The sequence below is a fragment of the Brassica oleracea genome, chromosome C5 (assembly GCF_000695525.1).
Source record: "Brassica oleracea var. oleracea cultivar TO1000 chromosome C5, BOL, whole genome shotgun sequence".
Taxonomy (NCBI): domain Eukaryota; kingdom Viridiplantae; phylum Streptophyta; class Magnoliopsida; order Brassicales; family Brassicaceae; genus Brassica; species Brassica oleracea.
Window position 1 is genome coordinate 27,428,509 of NC_027752.1, and position 25,988 is coordinate 27,454,496.

At 32.0% G+C, this 25,988-nt stretch overlaps 2 protein-coding genes and 1 pseudogene across 3 annotated transcripts in view; 2 read left to right on the top strand and 1 right to left on the bottom strand.

Moving 5' to 3' along the window:
* The window catches only part of LOC106294826, a 4,417-nt gene extending 1,826 nt beyond the window's left edge, over nucleotides 1-2,591 (bottom strand). The window contains exons 1-2 of one of the 2 annotated variants that reach the window (XR_001260912.1): nucleotides 2,310-2,343; nucleotides 1,999-2,081 (exon numbers count right to left, since the gene is read on the bottom strand). Coding sequence is in view for 1 of the 2 variants with exons in the window: in XM_013730498.1 (XP_013585952.1) it covers nucleotides 2,310-2,502 (193 nt within the window). In the remaining variant the exon portion in view is untranslated. Of the gene's footprint in view, nucleotides 1-1,998; nucleotides 2,082-2,309 lie in introns of those variants that run through there. The other variant, XM_013730498.1, reaches the window with a different exon arrangement.
* LOC106294827 overlaps nucleotides 1-8,836 on the top strand; it is a 15,032-nt pseudogene extending 6,196 nt beyond the window's left edge.
* Nucleotides 8,837-18,696: 9,860 nt separating this feature from the next.
* Nucleotides 18,697-20,324, top strand: LOC106344892. The gene is made up of 4 exons (XM_013784189.1): nucleotides 18,697-18,939; nucleotides 19,011-19,314; nucleotides 19,392-19,628; nucleotides 20,269-20,324. The coding sequence occupies exons 1-4, from the start codon at nucleotides 18,853-18,855 to the stop codon at nucleotides 20,322-20,324; spliced, it is 684 nt and encodes a 227-aa protein (XP_013639643.1). The 5' UTR covers nucleotides 18,697-18,852.
* The last annotated feature ends 5,664 nt before the right edge of the window (nucleotides 20,325-25,988 follow it).

Consider the following 25,988-nt stretch of genomic DNA (forward strand, 5'->3'; position numbering starts at 1 on the left):
GGGGGGGGGGGGCTCAGCAGAAAAGGAATCATACTCAGCAATAGAAACTGATGCTTTGTCGGAAGAGATTCAACCGGAGTTTGAGATTAAAGATGGTGTTGCTGATGTCTCTATTCCGGAGGAGCTGTTGGTGGATCCTCTATGGAAATTTTTGGTGGTGGGTATTATATGAATGATGCACCTCACATAGGTTCCATTCATTCCACAGTAAACATGATTTGGGCTTCACCGGAGAAGGCTTCAAAGATTGATATTCAGTTTATTGGCAAGAAGACTGTATTATTTAGAGTGGAGGATGCTCATGTTTGCAGCAAAATCATTAGAAGGAAGTTCTGGCATATCTCGGAAGTTCCCCTGATGTTGAATGAGTGGACTCCAGAGACAGCCAAAGCCCCACCGGATCTCTCAGCAATGCCACTATGGGTTGATTTACTTAAACTCAAAGAAGGGTCTTAGTTTTCTATCCAGGACGGTGGGCAAATTCATGAAGTTGCATCTCACTACTGAATATTGTGTTCGCCTTAATGTTGCAAGAGTCCTGGTTGAGGTTAATCTGGAGAATCCACTGTCAAAGAAGATCTACTTTAAGGGCAAAGAAGGTCAGGATGTCACTGTTTGGGATGAGCTTCCCATTTCTCCCTCCTAGTTGTGGTGTTTGATCTAAATGGGGTCATCATGAGAAGGATTGTCAGCTGGAAATACCAGTGGAGATTCTGAAGAAGCCACATGAGAAAGAACAGTAAGAGGTTACATGCGATAGAAATCAGAAAGTCGGTAAACTATCTGGCAAAGAGGTTGTTGCACAACTACTTAATGAACTAGAAAAGTTTCCAGTAACCTATGTACTACAAGAAAGGGTTGTGAAGGATTTTGGGAAGGATTTGAGATTGTTTCTAAACAATCTTAGCTCTGGTACGGAACCAGAGAAGTGGGTTACTATGGGAGGGCAGAGTCACAATAGCTCTCAGGGAACAAAACTTGTTGGAAAAGGTTGTCTCTCCAAAGAGCTTTCACCTCCTTCAAGGTATACGTGAGGAAGGGAAAATTGTGGAGGATGAAGAAGTTATGGAGGACAAGATATATCAAGTTCTGCTGAATGAAGAGGAACAAATTCATGAACAGGAAGATATAGTTGGAAATAAAGAATGGGACATAATGCGGTACATAAAAGAAAAGGAAGAGGTCAGTCGATGATTGCGAATACTAGAGGATTGGTGAATGCAGTGATTAACAACCAAAGCAAGAAGCTTTCCTCTCGTAGGAACAGATGACGTCAATCTTTGCATGGTATATGCGTGGATTCAATCAACCGCGCAAACACAATGCAATAAAATATTGGGTTAAAGAGGAAAAATTAAATTTAGGTTTTTTGGTGGAAACGAGAGTTCATGATAAAATTTTCAAAAAGGTCTTTACTTATACTTTCTCGGGCTGGCAGTATTTGCACAATTACAGCCATCATTGACTGGGAAGGATTTGAGTTTGCTGGTTTGAAGCTGTTGAAGTTGTGCCAGTTATGGTTAGTGCACATATGATAACTTGTTGGGTGTGTTTTAAAGATACATATGATATATATCTATCTTTGTTTATTTATGGTTCAAACTGTATGATGGAACATAGAGAGTTATGGAGGGAGATGGATCTTCCTTGAAGTTCTTGGAGATGTTGCTTGTTCAGATAGGTTCTGGCGCCCTGAAAATTCCAAGAAATTACTGGGTGGTTTCAGAGACACCAGTGAAGTTGAGAGAGACAAAGAGTTCTTTCTTATAATAGAAGGGAACACCTCATTTTGAAGGAAAGTAATCAAAGAAGAAGTAAGGCGTTTACCCGAGTTGGGCTTCTTCTTTGCTGAGGCATGACCTCTATGATTCATAAGCTTCTTGGATGCTTTGTGCCTTTGAGGTCAAGGCATCTTGGAGTTATTTTATTCAGGTAGCCTTTTGGAATGTGTCCTTCAGACTGTTTCTTATCAGATGGCTTTGTTTTGTCGAGCTTTGTGCTGCTACTATAGGTGGCACAGCTACATACTGAACTGGATCAATCAGGTGTTTTTAATTGTTTTCAGTAATTGCTGGAGATATCTGAAAAATTGCTTTAATCTGTCATGCATCATAATCATGAGTATCTCCAAGCAAATCATCTTTATTAATCATCACATCAATCATTTGTAAAAGCTAAGTTTCCACAGCCATTTTATCAACCTTGCTATCGCAACCTGTCAGTGGTTCCTCTAGGTCTAGCTCTGGCACAGTATAATTTCTATATTCTAATTCGCTTTATCATCTTGACTAGAGGAGATTTCAACATACCTTGGATTAAAGTGTTTCTTGGATCGTGATGAGGAAGAGATTTAATCTCGAATAACCAGGCTGGTGTCACAAGCAGAGGAGACTCATGCGCGTGAGGTAAGTGTGTACGGGATAACTGCTTTTCCTTTGAGATGTATGAGACTATCTTCCCCAGATTCACGGAGCAGATCTGCCAGCAGTAGCAATTTCTCATGTTTCCAGGCGCTTAAGACTTTTCCAAGCGCTTAAGACTGTCTAAAATTTTTTTTTAGCAAATCAAAGATTGTCTTGTCCATTCCTCATTTTTCAGAAGGGAAGAGGAAGAGGGAGAGGACCATTAAAAGGGGGGGGGGGGGGGAATTTTGATCGTAAGATTGGGAGGGTCCAGGACGCTAGACACGATCATCTGACTTGAAAGCTCTTGAAAAGTCGGTTCTTCCTCTGTTTTGTGGATATTCTAATATCTTCTCTTGATCACGGGCCTGCATGATCATATTCCAATTCTCTATGCATTAATACAAAAATCAAACCACAACACTAAAATTTGATAAGCCAATCATATATCATTTGGAACAAAAATGGAATTCTGAAATTCTTCGATGTCTCAATAAAAAATCTTCCATAAACGACAAGCCAATAATATAAGAGCATTATTAATGGGAGGTTATTAGGATGGAGATTTTAGCTGAATATAAAAACCCGTCTCTTAACTTTTAATTAAAAAAACTAAGGACCGGCTTTTAAATAAGATTATTTAAGATATTTAAGAGCCGGTTCTTAGCTTTTTTATTTAGAGACCCCCATCCTAAGAGCATGATTAACCCGGAGTTCTTAGGATTGGGTTCTTAGCGGAAGTTAAGAAACTGTTTCTTAACTTTTAACTAAAAGAACCAAGAACTGGTTCTTAAATAAGGACTTTAAGAACCGGTTCTTAATTTTTTTAGTTAAAAGTTAAAAAATAATTTTTTAACTTCCGCTAATAACACCACTCTAAGAATCTTGGATTAATCATGGTCTAAGAACCTCCCATTAATCATGCTCTAATAGCTTTATACCGAAACCTTTTGACCACCGAATCTCATTTGTACTTTTTATCAGATCATCTGGTAAACAAAGGAGTCACCTTTCTCTCCATTGATTTTTTTCCTGATTTGTATCGCCTTGATCCATGACCGAGAACAGATCTGAAAAAACAAGATCTACCATTTGAACCAAAAATTTAGATCAAGGATTATAAGCCCTAATTACCAATGTTGTTGGGAGAGCATCTTTTTTTATTTAAGTAATTTAACTTTAAATTTTTTTCTGATTATTAATTCTTTAATAAATCAAATTCAAACTCGTCAAGGTTTCCACGGTCTGGTGTTCTACTCTTTAAGAGATTCATAGATTATAATTTGAAATAGTCCTAAAAAAATCAACAAAATCTTTAGCAACGACTAAAGTTTCATGCGAGTTTTTGCTATTATTGGCAGAGATTTTTGCAGAAATTACCTTTCAGGAACAATCCCAATGGAGTGGGCTTCTCTGCCATACTTTACTTCCATGTCAGCTCTCTCTCTCTCTCTCTCTCTCTCTCTCTCTCTCTCTCATGATTTACTACCTCCATATTGTTTGGATTTACCATCTGTATTATTAGTCTGATACTACACTAATGTGATACAGAGGAATTGAAGCCAACCAGTTCTCTGGTCCAATTCCTGATGAGCTTGGTAGTATGACCAACCTAACAAAACTGTAAGACAATCTTTGGCTTTGCAGACATCCAATCAGTTTCCAACACTGTGATATTTTTTGAAACTGTGTTTTTGCAGGCATCTTGCATCCAATCAATTTAATGGAAGCTTGCCAATCACTCTCGCTAGGCTGGTGAACCTTAAGGATTTGTAAGTTGTTGCTTACTTTTGGTTCGTAACTAAAGATGCTGAACTTTAATTAGTAAATTCGCTTAGGAGGAAGGAGTTGTGTTTATTGGCACCTATATTGAACTTTTTCTTGTTGTTCCTTCTTACATTTGATTGTGAACTTACTTTCCATTTAGAAATTCTCACTTCAGTTTATGAAAAGTTTCCGGAAGCTCTAAACTAGTTGTTTGTTTTCATTACTCAGTAGGGTAAGTGATAATAACTTCAGTGGTACCATCCCTGCATATATTGGCAACTGGTTTGGGGTTCAAAGGCTGTAAGCTCGTTCCTCCATTGCTTATTTTAGTTTCTATTATAGTTTGTATTTATGCACAATCTAACTTGTGTTTATGATCAGCAGACATATATATGCAAGTGGACTGAAAGGGCCTATTCCTGAAGCAGTTGCCCGGTTAAAAAATCTTAATGAACTGTAATGAACCACTTTCAATAGATTTGCAAAAAAAAAGACAACTGAAACAAGACTGATGTTTTGTTTTATGCGAATATATTCATTTGCAGGAGAATTAGTGATACGACTGGGATAAACGTATTTCCAATTCTATCCAGCGGAGCCATCCAAACCCTGTACATATCTTCCACTTTTTTTATTGGTGCTTTAATTTTATTAATGTCAAACTAATTAGGTCTCTGTCCCTTTTCCAGGACTTTGAGGAATGTGGGTTTGTCTGGTCCAATTCCATCTTACATCTGGAGTATGCCAAACCTAAAGAATCTGTAAGTTATTTTTGATGACATGTGAAGAGACTTTGTGTAAGATAGTAATTTGTCTAGCTTTGTATAATACCCTTTCCACATTTCTCTGCTAATGAGTTTGCATAAGACTGGATTCACGTACTAAAATGACATTTTTACAGTTACATATGCACATCTATGTGAACTTATAGACTCATGGGTAATAATATTAAGAAAGCATCGTAGAGAGAAAAAGACTTATAGACTATGCGTATGAGACTAATATGCAAGTATGAGAGTATACTGGATATATACAATTAAACACTTACTAAATAATAATAGTAATATTATTACATGTTGTTTGCTGAAGTGATCTATCTTTTAACAAGTTGACTGGTGGAGTTCAAGAACTAGAAAAAGCACCCGCAAATACGTAAGTGCTACAATTTGAGATCTAGAGTTTTAAAGCATTGAACACCTTTTAATACCAAAAAAAATCACGCTCGAGTAATATATTGTTTCAACATTTTCTTTCAGCTATTTGACTGGAAACATGCTTTGGGGAAACGTTGGATCTGCTCTGTCAATCTACGAAGAAGCCAATATGTACAATTCAAAACTTCAATTGTTTGTATAGCTCGAAAAAGCTTTACATCATCATGCCAGCTAATCATTTTCTTGGTTTTTAATATTTGGTAAATCCTTAAAGTGATATCTCTTACAACAATTTCTCATGGTCTTCTACCTGCAAGGACAAAAGGTCTGACCACGATATATCTTCTATCGACTTGTTTATCACCTACCAATGTTAATTAAATGTTTAATTCCACTTTCTGTTGAAGCAGTAACATTAACACATTCCGGAGCTCATATTTGAAGAACAATTTGTAAGTACATTCTTCTACTTTATCCTGCAACAATCCAGAAACAAGAATAGATATCTTGTGCTGATAAGATGCCTGATTACTATCATCTTCTTTTCCTAAAGAATTGGACTTCTTCCGTGCGCTGGTCCAATGAACTGCAAGAGATGTAAGTACCTATTGAGCCCGTATATGCTTATGATTTTTATAATATTCGTATCATATAAAACAAATCAGATGTGTCTAGTTTTTTTGTTGACGGTTATAGTCGTTATTAATTGTAGATCAGCGCTCACTACATATAAATTGTGGTGGAGAAAGTACAACGGTTACAAACACTTCGGGTAAAATCACTTATGAAGCTGATAACAGTGAAACAAAATCCGTGACAAATCAACACTTTCAAAACTGGGGAATCAGTAACACAGGTCTGTTGTCGAATGACATATACACCATTTCCACTAGTTTAACTCTACCTGGAGGCTCCCCTGATTTTTATAAGACTGCACGTCGATCTGCTATTTCTCTGGTTTACTATGCGTTTTGTTTGGAAAATGGAGCCTACAATGTGAAACTCCATTTTATGGAGATTCAGTTTACAGACGAAAAACTATACAGTCGTCTAGGCAGACGCATATTTGACGTCTATATTCAGGTAAAGCGTCAAGTTTACTGAATATTTGTTTTCATTAATCAATTATGTCAGATTGGAAGTTCATTTCCATTAGTCTCTTTCCTCGTATGCTAGGGAGAATTGTTTTTAAGGGATTTTAACATAAAAGAGGAGGCTAATGGAACTCTAAAACCTGTTGTGAAAGAAGTGAACTTGAACGTGACCGACCATGTGTTAGAGATTCAGTTATATTGGGCAGGGAAAGGGACAACTCTCATTCCCGAAAGAGGAAATTATGGTCCTCTTATATCTGCAATCTCTTTGTGTCACAGTAGTAAATAACACACACTGCTTGAAACTCCAAATTATTTAACTGTCAAACGTGTTGTTTTACTCTGAAGTGGCCATAACTTCAGTTTTTCATTGGTTCCTGCCATCTAACGATAATCTTCATCTTTTAAAAATTTCAGGCCGGGAGCCACAATGTGGAGGTCCAAAGACAAATAAAAATACTTTGTTTATACTTTTGTGGCTTGTTTTATGATGTAAATGTATATATACTTACATTTCTTTCATTTGCAGCGGAGTTAACAAAGCACCACACTAAGAATACACTAATTTTTGGGGTAACGGGTGCCGTTGTAGCAATTACTATCTTGGCTTTTGGGTTATTTGCTTTGAAAAGATGTAGAGGAGACAAGAACACGACAGAAAGAGGTAACAGAGTTCAAAGCGTATGTGAATCCATACATCATATACCCTCATAGCATTGTTAATGATTTTCTCTTGGGAACCTGATCAAGTAGATCTGAAAACCCAAGGTTTGCAAACTGTTTGCTTTACGTGGAGACAATTACAAACTGCAACAAACAATTTTGATCACGCCAACAAACTTGGAGAAGGAGGTTTTGGAACCGTATTCAAAGTAAGCTAAAAACAGATATCTGAGTAAATAGGGTGGTTGTTGTTTTGGTTTATGATATCAGAAACTCAATGCAGGGAGAGCTGTCGGATGGAACTATCATAGCAGTCAAACAGCTTTCTTCTAATTCATGCCAAGGAAACCGTGAATTTGTGAATGAGATAGGAATGATCTCAGGGTTGAACCATCCAAACCTTGTCAAGATTTATGGATGTTGTGTCGAGAAGAATCAATTGCTACTCGTGTATGAATACATGGAAAAATACATGGAAAACAATTCTCTTGCGCTTGCGTTGTATGGTAAATAACAGTCATTCATCTTTTCTTTAATTTTAAGTCTATTCAAATTCTAGTGATGTCATTTCTAGTACAAATATATTATAGCACATGTAATGTAATATCATTTTTTGGTTTACAATTTAATTGTAGGAAATAACTCTCAGACATTGGACTGGGAAACAAGACAAAAGATATGTGTTGGAATCGCTAGAGGGCTCGAATTCCTTCATGAAGGATCAATGATCAGAATGGTTCACCGTGACATAAAAACCACAAATGTCCTTCTAGACGCAGACCTAAATGCAAAGATATCTGACTTTGGATTGGCTAGGCTCCATGAAGAAGAACACAGTCACATTAGCACCAAAATTGCAGGAACCATGTAATTATAAAACATAAAGCAAAAAACAAAAAAAACCATACCATAGCCAAAGATATGTTTCATCCTGGGGTTGTTTTAATGCCGCAGTGGATATATGGCTCCGGAATATGCACTATGGGGTCAATTAACAGAGAAAGCAGACGTGTACAGTTTCGGGGTTGTGGCAATGGAAATTGTTAGTGGGAAGAGTAATGTTAAACCGCAGGGAAATGATGATCATGTCTCGCTTATCAATTGGGTAATCATTGAGCTTTTCTATCTCTTTAATCCATTATATTCACATTTTTTATAGTTGAATATGTGTACTTGTGTTTCTACGAGTTTACTAACCCCTTCCTACATCAAATCTCAGGCGCTGGCTCTACACCAGACAGGAGACGCAATGGAGGTTGTAGATCCAGTGCTCCAAGGTGATTTCAACAGTAAAGAAGCAGTAAGGATGATCGAAGTTGCTCTTGTCTGCACAAACTCATCACCTGCCTTAAGACCAACTATGTTAGAGGCCATGCAAATGCTCGAGGGAGAGATGGAAATAACACCGGTAATGTCAGATCACGGTTTATATGAACACAACTTGAGCATCTCAAAGATGAGGGTCACTACTACAATTGGTAGCTCGAGCACGTCAGGTGTGACAAATCAAACAGCAACCACAATGAAATCTGATGCTTCTGGTTGTGATATCTATCCACTATACCCTGAATCCATGATCCTGAACTCCACATCAGATCTTTCTTCCTCATCACTATAATGTCAAAAGCTATGCACATTGCCTTATCTTTAAGAGAGAAAAAAGCTTGTGAAGTTTTCTTATTTATCATATCATTAAAGCTGTCTCAAGCTTTACTATAGCTCAATTTAAATCGATCCAAAACCATTGGTATTTTTATGACTATATGTCGAACTCTTATTACTATACTGCATGTGGACTCGTGCGCACGGGTTTTATTTGAGTTTTTAATTTCATGAACACATAAGAAGAATGAAAATCTTCTTTCACATTAGTTCTTGAATTTTTCAGTATATATTGGTGACTTACTTTTGTAATAATAATCTGTTTCTTGATTAGTATTTCTATTTCAATAATCATGGTGCTTTAAATAGTATATTAGTTTTTTAATTTTTAGTAAATAATCACTTTTATTTTTTTCAAAATAATATTGATTGTAGTTAATTGAAACATATAAAACTGTGAACTCTCTATATTGTTTTAGACACATTAAAAATAAAAAACTTCAAAATATAAATGTTTACTTTAGCATCATGACTTTAACTTTTTTTTCTATATATCATATACTATTGAAAATTTCTTGATATATAATATTTTGTAGAACACTATTATCGTAATATTTTAAAAATCTGAAGCTCTGTAGTTGTAGTGATTCTTCGTAGTAGTGCGGCGTATGATTGTAAGAGTAGACTTGGCAAATATAGATCAACTTTTAAAGCTTTAACCTTAATATAGAGTAGGGAATTATGGTATTTTCAGTTTGAAATTCATCTTGCATTTGTTTGTATGACATTTGTTCTACGAATAAAACTTCATTTTTTCAAATAGTTTTTTGTTAGGATTTCTACTTCAATAATCATGTTGTCTAGGCGAGTTATTAGTAATCTTGTTCCATTGCAAAGCCCTTCTCTTTGATTTAAATTCTTTAGTAGCATGACTTACAACAACATAACCAAATTTATATGTCGATAAGAACAAACACACATAAACATAATCATACATAAGCATAATAGTCACACTAACTTTCCCCATTAACATACATACGACATCATAACAATTCTATATTTTTTTAAAAATCAACATCAGTTTCATGTGAAGACAAGATGGAAATTACTATAAAAAATTTAAAAGAAAAATTACCAGCAAATAATCGTTTACATCTATATTTTCATTAGGATTTTAGAAAAGGAAAATTATTATTATATTAATTATTTTACAAATATTTTTTCTTTACGATTTAAAAAAAAATTCATTTATATAAAAACTTACTATTAAATAATTTTGAAACTTTTTTTCTATTATTTTTTAGTTTCTTAGTTTATATATATAGTGTTAATCATGAGATATTCTACCACATGTCACAATATTAGAAAGAAAATTACTATCAAATTATATTTTGCAATTATATTTTTTTAAGATTTAAAAAATGTAAAATTACTATTAAATAATATTTAAATTTAATTTCTAACAAAAAAAATGTTTTTACTATCTTAGTATATATATTTTAATTATGAGATAGTTTAACACATGTCACATTTTTAAATATATAATTGTCATGTGTCACAATCATTTTAATTAGCAAGTTTGAAGAACCAAGCTCAATATAATCTCTTATAATTATATTTTCCATAAGATTTTAGAAAAAGAAAATTATATTAAATAAATTGTTTTCAAATATGTTTTTTTAGTATTTAGAAAAAGGAAAATTTCTAAAATTATCACTACTAAAAAATATTTTAAATTATTTTTACTATTAAATAATTTTTAAAATTCGTTTTTAAAAGTTTGTTTTTATTATCTTATTATAAATATTTTACTCATTATATATTTAAACACATATCACAATATTAGAAGGAAAATTACTATAAAATAATCATTTGCAATTATCTTTTGATTAGAAATTTAAAAATGGAAATAACTATTAAATAAAATTTATAATTACTTTTTAATAAAATTCATTTTTTGTTAATATCTTAGTATATATCTATTTTTAAAATATGAGATAGATTAATACATATCACAATCTTAAATATATAATTTTCATGTGTCTCTATCATGTTAATTAGCATCTTTGAAGATAAACTTTATATAATAAGACTATTAAACAATATTTATAATTATTTTTCAACAAAATCATTTTTATTATTTTAGTAAATATATTTTTGATTATGAGATATTTTAACAGATATCACATTTTTAAATATATAACAGTCATGTGTCACAATCATGTTAATTAGCAATTTTGAAGAACCAGACTCAATATAATCTTTTATAATAATATTTTCATTAAGATTTTAGAAAATTAAAACTATATTAAATTTTAATATCTATTTTTTAGGATTTTGAAAAAGGAAAATTTCTAAAATAATTACTACTAAATATTGTTTAAAAAAATAATATTAAATATGTTTTTAAAAAATTACTATTAAATAATTTTAAAGTCTGTTTTTTAAAAATTTGTTTTTTATCTTATTATATATATTTTAATCAGTATATATTTAAACACATGTCACAATATTAAAAGAAAAAATATTATCAAATAAAATTTTGTAATTATCTTTCGATTAGGACTACTTTTAAATAATATTTATAATTACTTTTTCATAAAATTTGTTTTTTAATATCTTAATATATATATTTATAATTATGAGATAAATTAACACATGTCCCAATCTTAAATATATAATTGACATGTATCGGGATCATGTTAATTAGCAACTTTGAAGAACCAAACTTTATATAATAAGATCGTTTTCTGAGCCATTGTAAAAATAATTACAAGTATTTTTAGAAATAAAAAAGAAAATAATAATAATTACAAATATATATACTTTTTAGAGAAAGATATTATCAATATATATTTTTTAAAAAAATCAGGGGTTTGAATAATAAAAACAAAAAAATAGTAATATTTATCATTTATATTTACTACTCGGTGTAAATATGTAACTTTGAATCATTTCATAAGATTTTTATTGTCTTGGTCTTCAATCTGTGATTATACTTCTTGTTCTTTCTTTAGTTTGTATAAAGGGAGTTTCATAAACATACTTATGCTTTTGAAGAGCAAGGGGTGCTTTTGATTTATCTAATATTCGCTCAAAAATGTTTACATTGTTTGCAGTTGTTTGAGGAACTTTTTCTTGATTTTCTACCTATAACATAGCTGATGTTAGTACTGAATATACTAATTAATTTATTTAGAGAATTTATAATAGAATTTACTAGATTTGATTCACAGTTCTGATATTACTCAAATTATCCTAAGGGGTGACTTTTACTCTCTCAAATAAAAGGTTCAGTTGTAGTACTTAGGGATCGAATCCACAAGGAGCTAGGACACACAATAGATCCTAATCAATAGTGATTAAGTTAGGTAAATTATGAAAACTGTAAATAAGCAAAGTGAACAAAGTAGTTGTTCAGTTGATTGGTTTGAGGTTTGTAAATAATTAAAAGAAAACGCTAGACCTAGGGTTTCAGGTAATCATGATTATAGAGGTATATAATACTCAGATTGTCAATCTTAAAACTTGACTTCTTATGAGAAAGTATTCCAGCTTTCACTGTTGAATCATTCCTATTGACTAAGTTCAATATCTCAACTGTTGCTTGTTGATATATATGGATCGAGCGTCGATCGATGCTATGGTAAAAGCGTTGATCAATGTTCTCTTAGGCAAGATTTAGCGAGTTGATCGATAGGTTCACTAGTGTTGTCTAGATTAGCTGTCGCTTGTTTCTAGCAATCCTAGCTTAAGAGAATTTATTCTGGTGCAGAAACTACCGTCGTAGTTGTCCTTAGCCACTCCTGAACACATGCTTTAATAACAATTCCTTGAAGGATATTTATCACCTTAGCAATTCTATATTTGAGCTAATTCCTCGTAATCTTATTGAACCATAAATCTAACAAGTGAATTACTCAGACATAGCAAAGTAAATCATAGCAACAATATGAATAAACTGCATAAAATATAATAAAGTAGAAAAACTGGAGTTCCAATACAAAACTCTGAAGGAGTCTTGGATCTTCTCTCCAAACTATCATAAATTATGTTTGCTATAAAAAAGTAAGAAAGTATGAAAGCGTGTGCTGCCTAAAACAATGGCAAACCACATAACAACACCAATTAATCTTTATAACAAACAAACTTAAAACCCCAAATTTGATTCACAATACATCAAAACTAAAATAACATAAATTACTACAGAGCCAAAGATTATTGTACAAGACAATACAAACAGAACCACTCAGTCACTCAAAATTCACACCGGATAATAACAACACAACATCGATTATAAGGCATCTCAACAATGTATATACTCAAAACTGAAATACACAAAAAACATCAGTCTTTGGTCCCAAATTCCCCAAATTGTTTTTCCAAATCTACTAACAAAAGCAACCTACTAACAACCAAATAAAGGGAAACTAATCACTTACCAAAAGGAACGAAGATGAAGACTCGATTTTGACGGAGAAGGAAGAAGAAACTAAGAGATTCTCGACTCTAGGGTTTGGGGTTTAACTCGAACACATAGACAAATAGAGAGTTGAGACACGAGAAATGAGAGAGAGAGATTGATGGATTAAGGCACGACGTAACAGAGGCTAGGGTTTCGGAATCGCAAAGTAGAGAGGAGACGGAGAACGAAATGAGGGAGAAAGGAGAGAGGAAACTGGGGTGGATTTAGGTCTGGGATGAAACACAGTCGTTTAGTTTTAGGTGGGTCGGATTTTGTGATTGGGTTTGGGTGGGTCGGATATTTAGGTTGGACCATAGTAAATATTATAGTTCACTACTGGACAATTTGTCTTTAACCACTCTTTACCCACATTATCCATTTAAAAAAAAAAATTATCTATACTATTAAAAGGGAAGAAGTCCTAAAAAATCTACTTATAAAAGATTGTTGGACCCTTTCATTAACTAACAATATTTTTAGTCTTACCATAATATTTGACTAACCATAAATCACCTAAAATTTTTCTAACAATAATTTATTGCACCACATTTTTTTGTACATGACAAAGTTATACAACATACCATATCATTTGCTACACAAAAATGATATATAACATACAAATCCATACATGACTCATTTCACTCAATATAAATAAACTTTAATTAATCTAATATAAATAAATTATATCAATCGTTAATCCAACAACTATGTAACATTAGACTACATCCTTTCTATATTTATGTTCTATATTATGAAAAAGCTCATTTACTGTCTCATGTTAATATTCAATCTATACTATTAAATTTACCAAAATCCACCAAGTAAATCATAAGTCTCACGAAGTTCAACAAATATAATTCTTATAAAATGCACACAATATATAATATTTGGACATAATTAGATATTTGGGCATCGACTCTTCTGGTCGGGTATGGATTGATTTCTTTCGGGTTTAGATTTTTGGATCCTAAACATTTGGACATAACTAGGTATTTAAAAAATTTCGGTTCGGATTCAGATCGATTCCTTTGAAGTCCGGATCCATAATTTAAATACCTATAACTTTTGGATATGTAACGGGTGCGAATTGGTTTAAGATTTTTTGAACTTGAAAAACACTTGAAGTACCCGAAAACCAAAAAATACTAAAAACACAAAAAATACATGAAAACACAAACAAGTACCTGAAAAAAATATTTGAATTCCAAAAAAAAACAAAATTTTACATAAATCTGACCTAAGGAATGGAAGATACCTAACTACATTTACTAATACCCAAAATATTTATAAAAAATAAAATTTTTATGTGAAACTCGAAACTATAAAAAAACACTTGGATCCGAAACTTAAGAAACTATTCATAATATTGAAAACATATTCGAAATACCAAATACAAATATGAAATACCCAAATATAGCTAATATGCACAAACCATGTACTTTGGATACCCAATTGAGTCTCGGGTAGGACCCATAATCAAACAGAGACAGTGGATTGAAGAAATAATCAAATATGTACTTTGCCCTGAACCCGGACCCAAACCACAACTATATTTCCAGGTCGTTTTTGGTTAATTTTTCGGATCCGATAAAATGTCCAGGCTTAATAAAAAAATTATATAAAAATGTACATACAAAATCTTATATAAACTAATTTATACATTATATTATTTTAAATAAATGCCTGTCTTCGATATAATGACTTTGTAACATAATAATGTACACCAATTCCAAAATACTAATTCAAAAATTTTGTTTACAATCCAAAGAAAGCGCGGGTCAAAATCTAGTATTATATTAAAGGGGCACCTGAGAATTTTTTAAGAGCACTTGGGGCATTTGAAGTTAAAGTCCGAAGATATCTGCTAAGACTAGACAATGAACTGATCAACACATACATAAATACCAAAAAAACGAACAAGGGAAGCTCTCATGCCAGTCTTTATTTACTACTAGCTCAATCCAAATAACATTTAACAGTTGAATTTTTCATATATAAACGTAACTAATGTATCCAATCCTTAAAAAATTCTCTTTCCTATCCAAAACATTATATTTGTTGAGAATGGAAACTACAACATTCCACAATCATTTAACATTTGTTCATTATTGCTAAGAGCATTATTTATTGGATGATGTAATTATGTTGTCGTTTTTATTTGTTAAGATCATTATTTAGTGTTTTTAGTGTGTTATGTAGTAGTAGGTGATAGGTTAATATATTTTGTTTTTTTTCGAACAATGTGTTGTTGTGTGTATAGTACTTGTTAGTAGTGAAATGAACCTTTAACGCAAAAGAATATTGAATTCAATAAGTTTGTTGATTCTAAGATTAACGGTTTCAGCGTCAAAATTGTATTATATTTTTTCATAGTTTTGAAAATTGTAACTTTAAGATGTTTTTTTGCCCTCTCCCCGTATTTTGACCTTGGCCATCACCGTCTATGTTTTCGTTACCTTTCTGGTGTCCGATGCTTCTCACCATCACCGGAAAAAGACTCACCTCTTTCTCTTGTTCTTCCTTGCCTTCTTCACCTGTGAGATTATATGGTATTTGTTGTCGATCTGGTTTATGAGTCCTCAGTTTTTCGGTTGATTCTCACGGCATTGTAGGTTGTTCTAGTCAATATTGATTGCTCCTCTTCTTCCTTTGATTTCAGCTGATGTTAGGAACTGCATCTCCTTGGTTGGGTCAGAGTTTGGTCGTCTTTGATGTTGTATTCCTCGTCGTTGGCTTACCGTCAATAGTCTCTACTCGTCTTGGATTTCAAGATCTAGTTTTTTGGTGTTCTGACTTCTATGCTCTCTTTCATAGCTTGAGGACGGCTCCATAGTTTGTTGATTTGGTTTCGTCTCCCTTTTCCTCTCTATTCTCGCATCTCTTTGCATCTTTCATCGCATCGCTGGTGGCTCTCTCTTTCACCATGTTTGCCACTCGAGGTTTGAATAATTTTTTTGTTCGTGTATGCTATGTGGGCTTGGAATGTTATTTCTGATCTCAAGTTTAGTCTCTGATTTCTCGGTGATTGTCTTCCATTTTTCCTCCTTCAACTTGTTTTTTTTTATTTTCATGTTTCCCTTGGTATAGGTGTGCGGAGTTAGTCTCTTGGAGTTTTGGTCCCTTCTATATATTAACTGATTCGTTGGATGTAAAAGGATGATGGTTGAGATTTTGAGGTCAATTGAAGTTTCTTAAGCATCACATAGGGGTAATGAACGAGAAGGAAGTAGTGGGCTTTGTGATATGTTTTACATTAACGAAGCCCATTAGAAAAATACAAAAGCATATGATACGTGAATCCTTTTAGGAGTGAGCTAAACCTCATATATTATATTATAGATTAAAATATTTGTGTTTAAAAATCTATAATAATAATATAAATAAGAAAAAAGGGCTTCTTAAGGAAGATGAGCACAACTGTCTCTCTCATCTCAAGAGACAAACTCAGCTCAGCCTCGATCTGCTCCAGCGTTCGGACCAGACTCTTGTCCGGTGTACATTAGCTTCGACGCCGTAGGCTTCTCTCTCTCTCTCTCTCTCTCTCTCTCTCTCTCTCTCTCTCTCTACCCCTTTGCTCCTCCGTTCTTCTGTTCTCCTTATTGCTTGCTTCTGATTTTGTGTCCGAGGCTTTCCTGGATGCATCTTCGCTGGAACCGACATGGTGCGATTCCCTTAGCCATGGAGCAACGGCGCTAGGTTCTGATGGAGCTGGTGGAGGAGTTGATTTATAGGGTTTTGAAGGCGGTTCCTTAAGCTGCTTCTAGGGTTTGGCGGCGCGTAAGTGGGCCTCGATTTCAGATCTGATCTCTGGTCTTCATAATCCGGTATGTGATGTTGCGGTGAAGATTGCAGTTCTCTTGCTCTATCCTCGGTGTCTTGGAAAGGGCGGGTCTTGTTTTGTCTTTGTCTTGAAAGTTATCGTAGTTCCTTCTAGGTCGATTGCGAGCTTAGCCAAAGGCGGTGGTATGTGTTGATGCTTGTGGTGGTGGCTCGTGATAGGTCCATTGGCGCGGTGTCGGTCGTCTATGGCTGTTCTGAGGCGTCGTTGCGAACTCCCTACTTTCTAGCCTCTCTCTCTTCCTGGCTCGTGTTCAAGTTTGACTTATGGAACCTTGTCGACCGGTTTCGTTGGCCAGTGCTTGTGTTGTTCTTTAGTTTGATTTTCATGTTGTCACCGGTGCAATCTTCGACAATGGTAAGCTAACTCTGTTAGTTTTTCAGGTTCAGGTTCACGTGCAGAAGCATTCCCATTCTCGAATTTTTGCTTACAGCTCTTGGTATGGAGGTCATTGTGTCTCTACGCGAAATCCAGTTTAGCGCTATTAGAGATTGGGTGGTGCGTGGTGGAGTGTTTTTCAAATGGTATGTGTTCTATCTCCTTTCCTCGTGTGTTACGGAGGTGAAGGTTATAAGCTTTGAGGAAATCATTGAGACCTAGCCACACCGGAGGCAGCTGACACGAGAACTCCCGTAGCGAGGAGAACTTTACTTTCTCATGATCATCGTGGTTTACTAAAAATAGATTAGCGGAATGTGTCGGGCAAAGCTAATTGTCATCATAAGTAGATTTAGATACTTTTGTTTGAATCGAGTTTGTAACCGGAACTATTCTTCGTTTAATCGGCTGATTTATAATATAATGTTTGAAAAATAAAGCAAAAAAAAAAGATTGTATTTGGTAGGTAAGCCCACAACAGTACAAGGTATACAGAAGAAAACCTAGTACAGATGAGGACGACTTGTGTCTTTGTGAGATTTGTTTTAGGTTTAGAGAGGATGTCCGCGAACGATACGGCGAAGATCTCTAAAATAGAGGTGTGGTGGGACATGAAGGACTGTCCGATTCCCGAAGGTTATGATGCTCGTCGGGTCCGTCCAAGTATAGAAAGGGCATGCAAGGAAATCGGCAACTATGGTCCAGTCTCCATCACTGCCTATGGCGACCAAAAACAAACCCTTTGCAAACACCTGCGTGGGCTCTCTTCCACAGGAGCAGTGCCGTGCGAAGGTTTCATGGGGCCTAAGGCAATTTTGATTTTAAAAATGGGTTTTCAAGATTTTTTGTGTATGTTTTACAAATAACCGAATGATAGATACTAGTAATATGTTCATAATTAAAGTCAAAAATAGCATAAACTGAAATGTGTATCAACAGTCAAATGTCATACATAAATATGTATGCAAACAGCTATAACAACAATAAACTAGTGTGTTGAATGTATAAAATGGAGCCTTATATTTTGATTTAATGATTAGGGGCCCGAGGCTGCTGCCTTTTTTCTACAATGGTAAGCACTGCTCTGCACAGGAGTCGCGGTTGCACATAGCGTATCCGGTTAGTCTTTCTCTGTTTGGGAATGAATTGGTCTTATATATAAGAAAACTAGACATTTAACCTTTTGATCCATTCATTATTTTTTGTTCATCCATTCACAGAAGCTACGTGCGCACTCATGTATCGGGATATGGTGGAGTGGCGAGGTCAAAATCCTCCTCCGGCTACAATGATTATCATATCCGATCAGGTGGAAGGTGACTTCTCCTGGGATCTGGCCCTTCTATAACAGCGCACTAGATACAACCTTTTTCTGGTTTATTCAGTTAAGAGTTGCAAAGATACATTCCTGCTCTATTATGCAAATTGGCGCTGGAAACAATTACTGGAAAAAGGAGGAGGCGAACCACTCGTGGATAGATTGTCTGCCATGTTTTATTGCAAATCGTGCGATTTCGATTGCCAAAGCCTGGAGAAATTCAGGAAGCATCTCTCCAGTTATAAGCATGGACGGGAAGTAAGCAAGCATCCTCTCTCTCTCTCAATACTTTAGTTTCATGCTCTAACTATTTGAGCAACAACTCGCAGGAGTTTATACGCACTAGGTGGTACACACAACTCGTATGTGTAACGAAGACGTGGAGAAGGAACTACAGGGCCACGCCTGAACACGCCACCGCTAAAATACAGGTGTGGTGGGACATGGATCAATGTCCGATTCCAGAGGGGTATGATGCTCGTCTGGTCCGTCCAAGTATAGAAGCCGCATTCAAGGAAATAGGCTACTCTGGTCCTGTTTCGATCACTGCCTATGCTGACCATAAAGAAACCCCTAATCACGTCCTTCTAGCCCTCTCTTCCACTGGAGTCGATGTTGCACATACTCTCCACAGTTAGTCCCTTTTCGTTATAATCAGGGGGTTTAATTTTCTACTATCCCTACTGAAATGATTTCCTTTGTTGAAACAGGGTTCAAACAGTCTCGCATCTATCAAGATGTGAGGCAATGGACAAAGAATAATCCTGCTCTGGCTTCATTGATGCTCATATCGGATAATGTGCATCCTGGCAACAGCATCACATCACTTATTTCTCGTTCTCTACAAATGAGTAACTACAACTGTTTTTTGGCTTATTCATTTAGGCCTTGTGAAATGACAGTAATGCTCACTTCCGCAGAGTGGCTCTGGGAAAGCTTACTTGCAGGTTTTTTTTTCTGAACATTTGTAGTAGAGAATTCTTGAAGAATATAAGAAAACTTCTAGTTTTGTTAGTTTTTTTTTTTTGGTTTCGGATCCTTTGGTACCCGATCTGTTCTCAAGGTCTTTCGGGTAGGAGATTTTTGGACCCATAGAGTTTCCGATCGGTTCCAGGTTTTTTGCCCATGCCTACATTACATAACCATCAAACTAATTACGCTGAGCTTTTTATTTTTCTTCTTCATTTTTTTCTCAGTTTCAGAGAAAAGAAACCACACTCTTCAGAAGTGATAGGGTTGTTGCATCTGCGGGACTGTTTTATTGCAAATTGTGCGACTGGTATTTTGAAAGCTTCGATGATTTCAATAGGCATTTCTCAAGTAAAGAACATGCAGAAAGTACGCATCCTCTCTCTCTCTCTGTATCAATAGATTGTTCCATTGTCTAACCATTTGATCAACAACCTCTTTCCACTCGTTGTCAAACAGGAGAATGGAATTATTTCTCATATTCAATATGTCAAGCGCTCGCAAATGCAAACTAAAATTTCCGACTACCATCATGAGGCATGTTTTTGTAGTTATAGATTTTTTTTTAATAATGTAAGACATGTCTCTAAATGCCCATGGTTCGTATACATGATGTAGGTAGGATATTCTCGCAAGAACAAACGTATGAGGAAGGCACCCCGGAAGTTAAGTGAAGCGAAGTGAAGCTCTTATCTTTCCTTTCTAGTCTATGTTTCGGTTCGAAGTATTTATTTCTCGTTTCCTTTTGCTTGTTTAAATTGAAGTTAAACTATGTCTTTCTGATTTATTAGTATTAGTATTATTTGAAATGCTGTTTAATCATTGGTATTAATCTATTTATATACAGTACCTCTTATATCCTTCATCACAATTTAATTATCTGCCGTTTCCTATAGTAATTGCTAAATCCGAGGCAACAAATTTATTAGTACTAGGATACCTTACTATAAGGACCAACTGTAGTAGCCTAGTACGTGCTTTTTTTTTTTTTTTTTTTTTTTTTGTAAACTAATTTTTTTTTTTCTTTCTATTACACAATTTGTGGGGTTTTGAAGATACTTTTGTTTTGAAGATCCAAAAGATGAGAAGATACTTTTGTTTTAGTAGATATACTAGATTTTGACCCGTGCAACCGCACGGATGTTTGTTTTCACTTTTCTATACATAAATTATTGTTTTAGAACATAAGTAGTATATATTTTTAATGTTAAGCATATACTTAAATATTTATAAAAATATTTCAAATACAATAATTTTATAATTTACATGTTATAATTAATTAATTCTTTAAACCTTATGTATTTGCCACTTCTTATTATATATTTATCTTATTGTATTTTCATTTAGTTATTAAGCAAATTAATATATTCATGAGAAAATATATTAAAAAAAATATTTTGTATTTAATTTATGCTAAATTCTGACCTGTATTTCAAAACTGGATTTCTTTTTACCAATATTTTTATGCTTATTCATTTTAGATAATTTATTATTGTATATATAAAAGTGTAAGATATGTTAATTTTTAGACATGTATTATATAGTTTGTTAATTTTAAGCCGTTCTATCATCATATTATATTTTAAATAAATAGTTTATATTTATGAAAATAAAATTTATAAATTTATCAATTGAATATAATTTTATCATATTTGTTTTAGTATAATAATTATATTTTAACATGATCATGACTATAAAAGTAGATAAAATATGATATAATTTATTTATTTTCATTTCTAAACGATAACTTAAAATACATTAAGTTATTGTTTAAATATTTTTACACAGATTTCTTAGAATTTTTAAAATATAATATATAAATATATATTATATTTAAAATGAAAATATATTATGATTAAAGTAGTTACAAATATTTTATATTATTAACTTTAAAGAAATACATGTTAATTTTTATACATGTATTATATAGTTTGATAATATTAATCCATCTTACCAACATATTAGATTTTATTTTTGAACATATATATTTTATAATTACGCAAATAAAATATATAAATATATAAATTTAATACAATTTTATTATATTTAACTCAATATAATAATTTTATTTTAATTTGATTGATTATGATTATATAATAAATAAAATATTATAGATTTTTTTTATTTTTCATTTTATATAACTGAATATATTAATGTATAATAATATTTTAAACTAATTTTAAAATTAGTGAAAATATTTAAATATAATTTCGAAAATGAAGATCTTGTAAAAATCTTTCTAAACAGATTTGTTAGATTTTTAAAATAAATATATTTATATTTAAAATGAAAAGACATCAAAAGATATTATGATTAAAATATTTTAAAAATTCTATTTATTATTAGTCTGAATTAAAATGTATTATGAATTTCCATGAATAGGTGTATTATGTCCATTTTTAAAAAAAAATCATACATGAATGAAGGTTGTGATTTATGTTTTAATATATAAGATATGAATTGGTTAGGATATTACTGTTACCATTTTCATCACATTCCTTTCATCCTTTGAGGAGACTTTTACATCCTTGCTTGTACTCGTTACTTGTACTGATTTGACAAGAACATCAATCCCACTTTTAGAGCTTGAAGATGTGAGAAAGCGATTTGATTTGCGCTTCAAAAACATGGATTGTTTTTTTTTTCTAAACAACTATTTTATTTTAGAAAAAATGTAACAAGCATTGGGTTTGTATATCGACCTTCCGATGCAACCAAACACAAATTTAAAATAAAAGATAACATTACAATACAAAATAAAATTTGAATAAGTATTCATGTTTGGAATCGACTTTGCGATGAAATTCCAAACTTTCCTTTCTTTTTTTTTTCTTTTTTGTATAGCATTGGTCAACTTCCAATCTTGATCTATAGATGTCCAACAATAAAGAATCCAATATAATGATTCTCTCGAAAAAAATAAAATTGGAACGACCAATCTTCAACGATTCTAGAAACATCACAATACAACAAAGAAAATACCAACTCCTCTTCTCTGGCATACTTCTTCCAGGATGGTTTACATAGCAATTGTTTCCAAAGTAAAGCGGTAAGGATAAGTTCCTTACAACTTAAATCTGAATTCAAATTTTCATCGATCATGGTCACGAAGACCATGCCGGAGATGGCAACAACGAATCAGAAGAAGAGATAATTAACGATTAATTCATTGTGAATAAATCTGAACGTCTTCTCCATTATAGAAAAGAACAAAGCATATACAAATTGTTTTGAGATAAGATCTTGAGATGCATTACGGAAAGAGTATACTTACGTAAGACACCAAAGTGTTTACAATGGTTGATGAACAAAAATGGACTTGTCGTAATTAGTCTCCAGTGCAAATAGAGTTACAGTGAACATCTTCTTTGGATCTTCACAGAATCAACACCCACCGGTGAGAGTTGCAGAAGAAACAATACTTACAACAATCACATTTTGTTTCGCCATATAACCGTTTCTTCTCCCTTAAACGGTGTCTTTAAAAAATATTTTTATGATAGCATATAAATATGTGTATATTGTTCATAAAATAATTTTTTAAAGTTTTTCTTACAACAAATGTTAAACTAAGTAAATGGACCCTTCGGTTCAGTGAACCAAACCAGAGGTGAAGAATCAATATAAAGCATAGCTGAGAGAGAACTCTTTGCACTGCGTGTAAGCTTGTCCGCCATTGTGTATTTTTTTTTTTTAAGGTTTTCAATCTGTATTATGTATGTCTTATATGATTTTTCCAATTTTGTAATAAGCAACGAATTTCTTTTTATAAAAATAATTTAATAACAAATCAATAACTGAAAATTGTAAATTATTTATTTTTTGACTAAGTAAATGATTAAGCTGTTACAAGTTTTCACCATTACAACATGTATTTTTAAAACTTGTTTATACAAACTTCTATATAAATTAAATAGTTTCCTTCAATGAGACTAATGAAGAATACTAATGATATATTCTCTCCGTTTCTGAAAAAGTGTAATTTTAAGATTTTTTTTTGTTACATAAAAAATGTCATTTTATAATTTCTATCAACTTTGATCTTAATATTAATTACAAATTCATTGATTTTATAAATATTTCTATTTATTTCAAATACTATATTTGAATAGATGTAATTAATAAGAACATAAATGCATTTCAATCTTTTTTAGTGTGTGTGAAATCTGTCAAAGAGATACTTTTTGCGAAACAGAAGAGTAGACAATTTAATCAAATTAGGTGAGTAAATTATCTATTAAAATCATTTATTTTAAACTAAATTTATGAGCAATTGCTATGACTTTTTTTTTTAATATTTAAAGTCCATTAAAATAATACAGTACATAAGCATAAATCTAATTATTTGGTCTAATTTGTTACTAAGTTTTATTATGTCTTTTAACCCAATCCATGTTGACGTTTTCTTTAATTTTTGATATTTGATCGAAATTTAAAAGAAAACTTTATAAAAAAGTAGTTCCACCAACGTACCATGCCAAAAACATGGAAAGAAGAATCTTTGATGTAGCATATGAAACCTCTCTTTGGCCCAATGACTTTCTTTTTTCTTCGGTTTGTTTTGTTAAGTTTTAAGAGGATAATTATGAATCCTTATGATGGATTTTTTACGAGGTCTTTATAAGCGACCTTAGGATTTATGTACACTCGCATATTATTGATTAACTAGGTGATTTTTCCGTGCTCATGCACGGGCATAAATATTTATAAAGTAATTATACTAAATAATTGATTGATATTTAATTTTCATTTTAAATTAACTTATATTGTGTATGTATAATTTATGTTAATAATATTATATTGCTTTACCTATACATATGATTTTTGATATTTTATATCTAACCGGTTTGTTTTGTTTTTACAGTCAATTTAGTTATCATTTGGATATATTAGATTCCATCTATTTTATTTGAATTCGGCTATAATATTTTTTTTTATTTTAAACATATTATTTTTATTAATTTTCTTATTTACATTTTGGTTGGTTGTTGTCTTATATATGTAAATATATTTTAGCAATATTATTTATAATTTATGATATATTTTGTTTAGGGTGAAAAAAAAACTAAAGTGTATGTCTGTCTGATTCCAAATTACATAAATTAATATAATGAAAATGTTCTAAAGTCTCATGTATATATATATATATATATATATATATTTACAAAAGAACTGAATTGTAATAGTGAGTTAATATTTTATTTTTCATTTGTTATTATGTTCTAAGTCATCGTATAATTAAATTTATAAAATAAATAAATTATTATTATATAAATATATATTCTTATAAAATAAATAAATTATATATTCTTATAGTAGTTACATCTATGATTTTAGATATAAGTTGAATTACTCGAGTCACTTATGTTGTAGTTATTTGATAAAAAGATGTTTATTGTTTAAATTTACTTTTAGTTTTTTTTAACATCTCTTAAAATATGCAGTAAAAATTTGATTGTTTTTGAGAAATTATGTTATATAAGTAAAATATAATTTACTTCTTTTTTTTTCTCTGTAATTTTAAGATATTATAGTCAACAAAATGAATGAAAAATAAAAATAAAAACAAAAACATTTCAATAATAATAGGGACTATCTTTTTTATCAGAGTTCAATAATACTAATTATAAATTATTTTTTGTCAATTAAAAATATATCAGTTTATGTTACTTAATTATTTTATATAATCATCTAATAAAACAGATAGATATAAAAAAAAATTCTATTACTTTGAAAATATATATATTTGTATTTTGTAAAATTATGTTTTAAAGGAAATTTTTGTTTTCTAATATCAAGATCATCTTTGTGAATTTTTTTTAAATGAAATCACATTATATACAAATATTTTTTCCACTAAGAAGATATAGATATAAGAAAAGTATATTGTTACTTCAAAAATATATTTTATGTTATTTAAAAATATATTTTAAATAAAATATTATTATTTTGTAAACTTTCCTTTTTAATGAAATCATATTATATATGAATATATTTTCGTTTTTAAATTAGTTATTTAAACTTTATAAAAAATTCCTTTTATTTTATATGTTATTTGGAAATTTTTGAAAAGGAAATAACAACATATTAATGTATGTTTTCATTCATTAAGAGTATCATAGTAATCAATCACCGTGAGAATAGGAAAGTGACTTCTGAAATAGTATTATAGAGATAGAAATTGCAATTCAGAGCTTTGTAAGCGCTTAGAGGAGTACTCTAACCCTTTTGATCTTGTCGAGAGCATCGGCAACATCAAAACTTTCTTGTCATGTGTTGAGAGTATATCAACAACGGCAAAACCTTATCGATTCTTCAAGATCACCTGTACTATTGTT

Coding starts and splice junctions, on each gene's coding strand:
- LOC106344892 (XM_013784189.1), top strand. CDS start 18,853: ATGTTTTATTGCAAATCGTGCGATTTCGATTGCCAAAGCCTGGAGAAA. Junction 19,315..19,391: donor TGTTGCACATACTCTCCACA/GTTAGTCCCTTT, acceptor TTGTTGAAACAG/GGTTCAAACAGTCTCGCATC. Junction 19,629..20,268: donor CTGGGAAAGCTTACTTGCAG/GTTTTTTTTTCT, acceptor TACATGATGTAG/GTAGGATATTCTCGCAAGAA.